Source organism: Abramis brama, assembly GCF_963993115.1.
Source record: "Abramis brama genome assembly, chromosome: 6".
NCBI classification, from domain to species: Eukaryota; Metazoa; Chordata; class Actinopteri; order Cypriniformes; family Leuciscidae; genus Abramis; species Abramis brama.
Genome location: NC_139968.1, coordinates 44,244,982 through 44,256,986, shown reverse-complemented (window position 1 = coordinate 44,256,986; position 12,005 = coordinate 44,244,982). Strand labels below are relative to the sequence as shown.

At 38.7% G+C, this 12,005-nt stretch overlaps 1 protein-coding gene across 5 annotated transcripts in view; it reads left to right on the top strand.

Moving 5' to 3' along the window:
- Nucleotides 1–12,005, top strand: part of impact (impact RWD domain protein) — a 52,915-nt gene that overhangs the window by 15,858 nt on the left and 25,052 nt on the right. For all 5 annotated transcript variants that reach the window (XM_084116772.1, XM_084116769.1, XM_084116771.1 and 2 more), the window contains 2 exons: nt 4,621–4,752; nt 6,796–6,890. In XM_084116772.1, the coding sequence (XP_083972898.1) occupies nt 4,621–4,752; nt 6,796–6,890 (227 nt within the window). The remainder of the gene's footprint in view (nt 1–4,620; nt 4,753–6,795; nt 6,891–12,005) is intronic.

The following is a 12,005-nucleotide window of genomic DNA, read 5'->3' as shown; positions in this document are numbered from 1 at the left end:
CATGGACAAATTTGTGATTTGTGATTTCCAGACATGTAAAAGTCATTGAAATCCTTAAAATCATGTGAATGTCAAGGTGCTTGGGAACCCCCTTTTAGAGTTCATTCAGATCTCAGGATTTCTTTGACATTTGCATGTTGGCATTTAATCGCAACCACTTGAACTTTCAGAAACTGGTCTGCCTCACACTTTTGGGGATATTGCCATGATATTTTAAAGACTTGATGTAAAACGTCAACTTTATGATCAAGCAGAAACCTCTGCCAACCGTCACAGAATGCGATTAATATTCATTATCCGAGACACATCTGGCGCTGAACAAACTTCCCGAGGACAGAGAATGTGAACAACAGATGTGAAGAAAAAAAACTTCTGCAAATTATGCATTTTTTATATTCATAAAGCTTTAGACCTGATCAATGAACTTATATAGTGTTTAAGCTTTCAAATGGTGTCTCGTAAATGTCAACTAGGCGTTTAAACCATTTCGTGCTTCTGAAGAGAGTGAGATTTATAATGCCTTCCTCCCACTTGTTCCAATGCCCCTGATGCCAAGACCTGATACCTGATGGCATACAAATGAAAATACAAAGGGATTTTGAAACATCTTTATCCAGTATAAGCCTATGTAATAGAAATGAATTCCTTGGACGAAATGTTTGGGAAAGCAGTTTTTGTCACTGAATCTTAATGCTGTACTTCAGAACAGCTGGAACGGCTGATTGCGACTTCATTTAGTTCTCATTTAGTTTCTCGTTTCAAGTTGCCAAAATGACACATGGAAAATGGCTGCCAGTGATTTGAGTCTTAGTGTACTTTAGATTAGAAATAAAAGTGGCTAATTTCAGAACGGTTTCTCATCTTTCATCATTTGTGTCAAAATTTTTAGAAAAAGGTAGTTTTCTATCCATTGATTACTGAGGCACACTGAAAGAACACCACAGACACAGTACAATCAACATGGGAAAATCTCACGGTAAAACAAGCAGCTGTGAAAAATATGATACACCGGTGTTTTTCCAGATGAGAAATGTATCTATGTATCATCTTTTTACACTTTTAATTCCTTTTATAACTGTTTTAATTTCCCTTGCTTTTATTTTGTGATTATTTTAATTCCTTTCTATGTAAAGCACTTTAAATTACCATAGTGTATGAAATGTGCTAAATAAACTTGCCTTGCCTATCAATTACACAATTTCTTTAGAAGGAAGGAAGATTTTCAAAACTTACCAGTCTGGTTTTACTCCATTTGACTGTGATAGCCCGTGTGAATGTTTTTAATGACTTGCCATTGACCGAAGATCCAATTTTATTTGATTTAACTCCTGCTTTTGACACAATAGATCACATTGTTCTGATCTTGCAGTGGGAGCAGTATGTGGGGGTCCTGGGAAAGGCCCAGAAGTGGGATACTTCAGGATTTAGCATTAAGCTTTGTATTAGTAGAAAACCTGTAGTATTTTCGAATTACTGTGCTTTCCACCCTCATATCCCCCTGAGACGAGAGATTTATGTATTTTTTTTGTCTGGAAAAAATCCTCCGATGACGCAAAAATCGTCATTTTGCGTCATCGGAGGATTTTTTGGCCAGAGGCTGAAGACTACAGCCAGTAGGAGGAGCTGTCCCGCATGTGTTCAACCCGCCCATAGAGGGATCTCACTCACAGAATGTACACAGTGTCTGTCAGCCGTCTTTCTTTGGAAGCTAAGCTAGCAGGCTCTTGTTCTGTGGAGAAAGCTGAGTAGTAGGGGTTACCATCCTCTTTTTTCCGGACATGTCCGGCCGTCGAGATCGTCCAAAATGTCCGGGATTCAGCTTTTGCTTTCTGCAGTTGCCATTCATTGTTTACATGCACACCTTTTGTTTCAGTCTAACTGAATTCATTCCGATTGGTGAATCTGAACATAGTGTTTACATGAACGTTAAACAAGTGATCGGTTGATGTGCGTTTTACCATTGCTAAGAAAATTCCCGCTCCTCCATGAGAGATACGAGACCGGTGCGTCTCACAGGTGTCGCTCATCAGTAATCACGCTACCGGCCCGCGCCCCTCAGCCTCGTCCTGCTCGCCACAGTAAACATGATGAATGGCGACTGTAGAACGCAAAAGCCGAATCCCGGACATTTTGGGCGATCTCGAAATCCCGGGCAAACTCGTCACAGAGACTCACTAGTAGCCTAGTCTTGTTGTTTAACTGTGCGCTCTTACCGGTAGGCGTGGCCTCGTAGAGCAGCGAAGCAAGTGCATTCTGGGAGTTGTTGTCTTTCATCCACATAAGCCAAAAATACATTTTCTGGCTTTTCTCAGTCTAGAAAGCTCCAAATTCAAAAATAATTTCACATTTCTTCTACATAAATGACTCATTTTAAATACACGTTCATCTTTCCAGAGGTGAAGTATCCCTTTAAGTTTTATCTGACTGATATTGGTGAATATTAGTGCCTGTTCCTCTAGATCAGCACCTCTTACTTGTGGTGTGCCTCAAGGCTCAATCCTTGGCCCTATTTTGTTCTCGCTTTATATGCTCCCACTGGACTCTATTTTAAAGGAGAACAACATTGTGTTTCACTGTTTTGTGGACGATATAGAGCTTTATTTGCTGCTGACGCATAAAAAATGGCTTGGATCCTGGATGGCTTCAAATTTCTAAATGAAAGTAAGACAGAGATTATTGTTTTTTACCTTAGTGAAGCCAGGGGTATATCGGATATAGATTTTGGGCCCTTGTCATGTGTGCATGTGTGTGTTTTTGTAGTGTTGTGTGCTGAGTATTTGTTTTTGTGTGTACCTGCCTAGGGATTGCGGACGTAAATTAGCAATGTTGCTATAATCTGGCTTGTTTACATTGTGTATTTTGTGCAAATGTTCATTAACATGCTTTGTCCCTATCAAATAAAAACAAACTGAACTGAACTGCATATTGACAGCTCCCTTAAGTTGGATAAAAAGGTTAATTCCATGGTAGAATCACGTTTTTTCCACTTATGTCATTTATCCAAGATGAAATCGTGTTTGACGCTTAAAAGTCTTGAAATTGCTATCCATGCTTTGATCTCCTTGATTATTGCAATGCACGCTCTACAAGGGAGTTAGTCAATCATACATTTATTTCTCCATTGCAAAAAGTTGAAAATGCTAGACTCTTGATGGGTATTTTAAAATGAGAACATATCACGCCCACCTTGGTTTCATTGCACTGGCTATTTACCTAAATTTTAGGTGATATGTTCACTTTTTCATAAACGCATGAAACTTGGTACACTTGTACAGTTTGGGGCCCTGAACATTTTCAGAAATGGAGCCATTGCTAAAATGCCTCGTGGCGGCCATAACCAAATTTTGCATCATATCTCCTGAAACAAACATGATATCATGGAAAAGGTGAGGTCTACCCCTGTGTTTTGATGGTCAGTGATTACAATGATACCATGTACAACATCATAAACCGTTCAGGTGAATAGTTAATGTTGAATTCAATGACATTGTGAAAAGGATTACAATGAAATCGCAGTATCTGAGAAGATGCAGAATGAAATTAAGCATATTTCATGTACTCTTAATTTACTATCACAAGCGCTTGAGCGTGCACCAAATTTCATGCTTTTATAAAAAAGTGAACATCGTTTTCACAGATCACCGGGACTATCTGGTACGTTACAGAGTTGATTTTAAACTCCTTTTATTAGTATACAAATCCACTCGCAAAATCCTATCTTTTGCATCTCCTGACTAAATATCAGTCTGGAAGAACGTTGAGACCAGCGACCCTAAACCCACTAAACATTCCCAGGTCTAAACAGAATCAAAGAGGGGGTCGTGCTTTTGCTGTAGCTGCGCCTAAACTCGTTATATCATTATTGCATAATAATTTAAATCACAGCTTAAAACTTACTTGTTTTTTTATAGCTTTTAACCATCGACTGACTGTTTTATGTGTCTTATTGTGGTGTGATGCATGTTATTTTACAAATGATGTAAAGCACATTGGTCAACATGTGTTGTTTTAACTGTGCTATACAAATAAAGTGACATTGACACTGACAATAAAAGAACCATTTTTCTTAATGTGAAGAACATTTTAACAATCTAAAGAACCAGTTCCACGGCTGTTTTTCATGAAACCACATATATACCAATAAAGAACCTTTATTTTTTTTAGAGTCTTGATTGTTGCATTCAACATTTTAAACATTAATGTATTTATATTCAGCTTAAACAGATATTCTGCTCGTGTTTCATGAAAGAGGCTCATTGGGATGTTTCCATGCAAATGCAATTTTTATGTTATTAGCTATTTTGCTCTTGATGGAAGTGCTTGAACGTGCCCTTTGACCCTTTAAGTGCATGCCGTATCAAAAGAGACGTTGAGAATTATTTCCATTTAAGTATGTTTGCTGATTAATAAATGAATCTTGTGGAGGGATGTCACTGACCTTTCATTATTTACACTCATCTCAAAACATCTTATTTTAATCATTAAACATGGTTTTCTTAGACTCAAATGTCTTGCATGCTTCAGCGCGTGTCCTTGTGTAATTGATTGAAATGTGCAATGGTTTGTTAAATTGTTAGGTTTCGCCGCTCTTCATCCGTCTACGCTTGTCTCTGTTTTTAGAAAGACCAGAAACGGGGAAGACGATGACGACGGAGGAAGAAGGGCACGACTACGAGGAGGACGATCTTCCAGACTACAGTGTTTTGAAACTGACCAACCCGTCAGCTCAGCACTTCTCCGACGCTTCCGATGGTGCATCCCAGTTTTCCACTGTTCATTCACTATTCCAATGCAATTCATAACGAGAATCTGACATTAAACACTGGTTCTCATTCATAATAATTGTCTGCTTAATTTACAACATGTGCATATGCTCTTGAATATGTTCTTAACCTTGTTCTGATTTTAATGAATCTGAGTATTGTAAATGAGAGACTGTTTGCCCAAGGTTAGTCATTTGCATAAATCCTTTACAGCCTTTCATCAGTCTCAGCAAACATATGAATCTCTCTAAAGACATTCATCAAAATCCTTGATCAATGCCAAGCGTGCCATTCTCAAAACCTGTTCAAGCACAGTTGCAGACCTCTTGTACATACACACAGTTGCATTGTCATACAGAGAAGCCTCACAGTTCGAGCTGTAATGCACTGTCAATGATGAAATATATGTAAGATGAAATATCTCTGTATGAAATTCAATGTTCTCACACTTATAAGGCCACTCACAGTGATTCTTGTGTACGTGTGCTAGAGCTGCACGATTCTGGATAAATTGAGAATCACGATTCTGCCACGATTCTAAACAAATTAACATGTGCTTTTATTAGAGGTTCTGACAAAATCTCACTTGCTGCTGTCTATTTAAATAGTTTAATTAATCTGAATTATAAAAAAAAAAAAAACTTGGTTTGAATGGATGATTCAATGACTCTCTCATAAATACGTCACTTGATTCATTACTGAATGAATCAGCGCTTTTGAACGAATATCTTGAATGATTCAATGACTCGCTCATAAATACGTCACTTGTTTCATTACTGAATGAATCAGCGCTTTTGAACGAATATCTTGAATGATTCAATGACTCGCTCATAAATACTTCACTTGATTCATTACTGAACGAATCAGCGCTTTTGAACGAATATCTTGAATGATTCAATGACTCACTCATAAATACTTCACTTGATTCATTACTGAACGAATCAGCGCTTTTGAACGAATATCTTGAATGATTCAATGACTCACTCATAAATACGTCACTTGATTCATTACTGAACGAATCAGCGCTTTTGAACGAATATCTTGAATGATTCAATGACTCGCTCATAAATACTTCACTTGATTCATTACTGAACGAATCAGCGCTTTTGAACGAATATCTTGAATGATTCAATGACTCGCTCATAAATACTTCACTTGATTCATTACTGAACGAATCAGCGCTTTTGAACGAATATCTTGAATGATTCAATGACTCGCTCATAAATACGTCACTTGATTCATTACTGAACGAATCAGCGCTTTTGAACGAATATCTTGAATGATTCAATGACTCGCTCATAAATACGTCACTTGTTTCATTACTGAACGAATCAGCGCTTTTGAACGAATATCTTGAATGATTCAATGACTCGCTCATAAATACGTCACTTGTTTCATTACTGAACGAATCAGCGCTTTTGAACGAATATCTTGAATGATTCAATGACTCGCTCATAAATACTTCACTTGATTCATTACTGAACGAATCAGCGCTTTTGAACGAATATCTTGAATGATTCAATGACTCGCTCATAAATACTTCACTTGATTCATTACTGAACGAATCACCGCTTTTGAACGAATATCTTGAATGATTCAATGACTCACTCATAAATACGTCACTTGATTCATTACTGAACGAATCAGCGCTTTTGAACGAATATCTTGAATGATTCAATGACTCACTCATAAATACGTCACTTGTTTCATTACTGAACGAATCAGCGCTTTTGAACGAATATCTTGAATGATTCAATGACTCACTCATAAATACGTCACTTGCTTCATTACTGAACGAATCAGCGCTTTTGAACGAATATCTTGAATGTTTCAATGAATCTTAGTACGTTATTGGGGAATTTTGTTAGTGAAAAGTTGGAAATTCTGCACGCTTTGACGCTTTTGACTTTCAAAGACCCTTCAAAGCACCACTTGTCTTATGTAAAGCAATCCCAGTTAATTAGTAATTAGCGGCTGACCAGTCATTCAAAGGACTGATTTTATTTGGTTTTGTTGTTTGTTTTTGTTGAAGATGAAGAGCTGCCGCTGATTAAACACGGAGAGACAATCACGGATAGACGGAGCACGTTCCAGCCTCATTTGGCCCCAGTGGTGACCCCTAAACAGGTGCGACTCATTACCCACTTTATCACACGACACGTTCCAAATAAACTTTTTTTCTTGCCAAAGATATCAGGCCCGTAGAGTCTGTGTTTGACAACAGCCGTCTCAATATCAGTGCGGCCTCTAGAGTCCTCAGCGCTCGCTCTCAGCTCTTCTGCAATTCATGATGGACTGATGGATGAATGGACTGATGGATGGACTGATGGATAGATGGATGGAGTGATGGATGGACTGAGGGAGTGATGGATGGATGGATGGATGAGGGGGGATGAACTGATGGATGGATGGATAGAGTGATGGATGGACTGATGGATAGATGGATGGAGTGATGGATGGACTGATGGATAGATGGATGGAGTGATGGAGGGATAGAGTGATGGATAGACTGATGGATAGATGGATGGAGTGATGAAGGGATAGATGGATGGAGGGATAGATGATAGATAATAGAGGGATAGATGATGGAGAGATGGATGATGGAGGGATAGATGATGGAGAGATGGATGGTAGATGATGGAGGGATAGATGATGGAGGGATAGATGATGGAGGGATGGATGACGGAGAGATAGATGATGGAGGGATGGATGGAGGGATAGGTGATAGAGGGATAGATGATGGATGGATAGATGACGGAGGGATAGATGACGGAGGGATGGATGATAGAGGGATACATGATAGAGGGATAGATGATGGATGGATAGATGACGGAGGGATAGATGATGGAGGGATAGATGACGGAGGGATATATGACGGAGGGATAGATGACGGAGGGATAGATGACGGAGGGATAGATGATGGAGGGATGGATGGAGGGATAGATGACGGAGGGATAGATGGAGGGATAAATGACGGATGGATAGATGACGGAGGGATAGATGACGGAGGGATAGATGATAGAGGGATAGATGACGGAGGGATGGATGGAGGGATAGATGATAGAGGGATAGATGACGGATGGATAGATGACGGAGGGATAGATGACGGAGGGATGGATGGAGGGATAGATGATAGAGGGATAGATGACGGATGGATAGATGACGGAGGGATAGATGATAGAGGGATAGATGATAGAGGGATAGATGACAGATGGATAGATGACGGAGGGATAGATGACGGAGGGATGGATGATGGAGGGATGGATGGAGGGATAGATGACGGAGGGATAGATGATAGAGGGATAGATGACGGATGGATAGATGACGGAGGGATAGATGACGGAGGGATAGATGATGGAGGGATAGATGATAGAGGGATAGATGACGGAGGGATAGATGATGGAGGGATAGATGATAGAGGGATAGATGACGGATGGATAGATGACAGAGGGATAGATGACGGAGGGATGATGGAGGGATAGATGATAGAGGGATAGATGACAGAGGGATAGATGACGGATGGATAGATGACGGAGGGATAGATGGAGGGATAGATGACGGAGGGATAGATGACGGAGGGATAGATGATAGAGGGATAGATGATAGAGGGATAGATGACGGATGGATAGATGACGGAGGGATAGATGACGGATGGATAGATGACGGAGGGATAGATGATAGAGGGATAGATGACGGAGGGATGGATGGAGGGATAGATGACGGATGGATAGATGACGGAGGGATAGATGACGGAGGGATAGATGATAGAGGGATAGATGACGGATGGATAGATGACGGAGGGATAGATGATAGAGGGATAGATGACGGAGGGATGGATGGAGGGATAGATGACGGATGGATAGATGACGGAGGGATAGATGACGGAGGGATGGATGGAGGGATAGATGATAGAGGGATAGATGACGGATGGATAGATGACGGAGGGATAGATGACGGAGGGATAGATGATGGAGGGATGGATGGAGGGATAGATGACGGAGGGATGGATGGAGGGATAGATGACGGATGGATAGATGACGGAGGGATAGATGACGGAGGGATGGATGGAGGGATAGATGATAGAGGGATAGATGACGGATGGATAGATGACGGAGGGATAGATGATGGAGGGATAGATGATGGAGGGATGGATGGAGGGATAGATGATGGAGGGATGGATGGAGGGATAGATGATAGAGGGATAGATGACGGATGGATAGATGACGGAGGGATAGATGACGGAGGGATGGATAGAGGGATGGATGATAGAGGGATAGATGACGGATGGATAGATAACGGAGGGATAGATGACGGAGGGATAGATGACGGAGGGATGGATGATGGAGGGATGGATGATAGAGGGATGACTCACTCACACCTGCTCCTGACTCCACGGCTCTTGTCTCATTATTACAGGCTGCATAAACCCCTGCAAACTGTATTGTGTTCTACATCAACACTCGTGTGAGATCTTGACAGTTGTTCTTCAGAAACTGGCTGCACAGGTGTTGGCATTGTGTGTGTGAGCTTGTGTGTGTGTGTGTGTGTGTGTGTGTGAGCGTGGGGACGTTACAGGGCGCTTGTTATTGAGTAGATGAATGACACCCTGCCCTCAAGCAAGACGTTGACATTTCCGACACTTGTTCCACTTTCCTTCATGTGATTGACAGCCTGAAGCCAAGCGCTGACTGTTTACATCTTCATCCGTCCCGCAGATTAATATGAGAAGAGGAGTAGAAGTGCACTGGTGAAACACACAGTGGGTTTATGAACTCATACAGCTGCTGATTTGAAGATGCTGTAATGCAGTATTCAAGCTTTTATTCATGATCGTAGCACAAATGATGCATTGATAACTTTCTATCTGAGATATGAGATTTTTTACAGCGAAAACTGTTTTCGAACAGGTTTCCCTCAATGCTGTTTACATTTCTTTTGTACTCACGAAACTCACTCCATTCTTGCATTTAGATCACTTAACAACTTTGCTTAAATAATAATAATTATTAATACTTTTTATCAGTAATAAAATATTTAAATGAATATTTATTGTCTTGTGTTTTAGGTAGGGCTGCACAATTAATCGAATTTGAAATCGCGATTACAATTACAGATGTACTTTCTACAGTTTATCTTAAGGTTTTTTTTCTTAATTTATTTTCATTTTAGTTTTAGTATAGCATTATAATACCATGCATATTTTTTGCTTTGATTTGGTTTCTTTAAATAAAAAAAATGTGACATTTGAGGCTTAATGCTGTAGAAAAGCAATACAAGTTTCTCAGGAAGAGTGTTTTCATCTTGTTTATTTTGATATAACAATATGGCATGCAGTCGCTTTAAACAATATTATAAAGCTGTTCAAAACATCATTCAATGTAAATTGTGAAAATCGTAATTACAATTTCAAGGGAATAATCGACAATTATGATTTTTGTCATAATCGTGCAGCCCTAGTTTTAGGTAATTAATAAAACATAAATAAAATAATCAGCATTTTACTTTTTTACATTTTTCAAGGAAATCAACCAACGATTGCATAAAGCTGGGATAAGAAAAGTGTTTTAACATAAAAATTGCCTTTCCCGCAATTGACGTAATTTTCCGTTTCCACTGTCATACTGTAGGTGGCGCTATTACGCATCTTCAGAAAGAGCACAGAATTGCAGGAGGAAAAGAAGCTGAAACAAGCGATAAAAGCATTGAATTTATGCACATTGTAGTCTTTGGAAAAACACAATTTTCTCAGCTTTTTGTTTAAAATGTTGCTTTTTTTAATGAAACCTGCATTCAAGTGTTGATAAAAAAAAAGAATGCATGAAGCTAGAATAAAACTTTTTTTTTTTTAAAGCAGAGTTCTTTCTTTTGATAAATTGCACGTTCAGATATTCATACAAACTGAATATTCTGGTGGCCGTTACATTACAGAAACGCTGGTGTGGAGAGAGTTAAGACAGAGATGATTTTGCTGAATGGAGTGGCATGAGGCGTAATCGTGTCTCAGTATCATGTTAATCTGTCACAGTGTGTTTTGTTCACATTGTAAGTGTGCTGAGCGCAGATCTTATTCTCTTCTTTAATGCTGTTTTTTTATGCATAGGTGTGTTAAAAGCATTTGCGGTGAGATGAGTTTAAATATAATACTAAATGCAAATGAGGAGCTTCATATAAAAACTGCTTTGAAATCCCCCAGACAAGCGAGGAATTAAATTACAGTTCTCTCTATGAAATGAGTCGGTAGATGATGTTTCACACAGACAGAGCGCTTGATTAACGCCATCTGCTCTAGATGTGTCTTTATATATATATATACAGTGCAATGCATAAGTTAATACACCCATGCTAAAGTTGACTAAAAAGAGGAATAAAAAATCATATTTTGGAAATTGAACTTAATGCCTTAATTTAAAAAATTAGGAAAAATCCAACCTTTAAGGACACCAATTTTCTTTGTGAATGAATAATGTATCGTAAATAAATAAATGTTCTTCCTTAAAATACATGGTGCATAAGTGAGTACACCCCTATGTTAAATTCCCATAGAGGCAGGCAGATTTTTATTTTTAAGTATTTTTTTTAAATTAATTTTTAGGATAGTATGCATCCTGATAAAGTTCCCTTGGCCTTTGGAATTAAAATAGCCCCACATCATCACATAGCCTTCACCATACCTAGAGATTGGCATGGTTTTATTTCCGTTAGCCTAAAAGCTAGTTTGATTTGCATTGAGAGATGATCTTATGGAAAGTACCCCATGCCAATCTCTAGGTATGGTGAAGACTATGTGATGATGTGGGGCTATTTTAATTCCAAAGGCCAAGGGAACTTTATCAGGATGCATAGTATCCTAAAAAAAAATAAAAAAAAATACTTAAAAATAAAAATCTGCCTGCCTCTATGGGAATTTAACATAGGGGTGTACTCACTTATGCACCATGTATTTTTAAGGAAGAACATTTATTTATTTACGATACATTATTCATTCACAAAGAAAATTGGTGTCCTAAAAGGTTGGATTTTTCCTAATTTTTTAAATTAAGGCATTAAGTTCAATTTCCAAAATATGATTTTTTATTCCTCTTTTTAGTCAACTTTAGCATGGGTGTATTAACTTATGCATTGCACTGTATATATATATATATATATATATAGATATATATATAGATAGATATAGATATAGATGTCTTACCAGACATCGGCATAATATATATATATTACTCTTTATAATTCGTTTGGATAGAA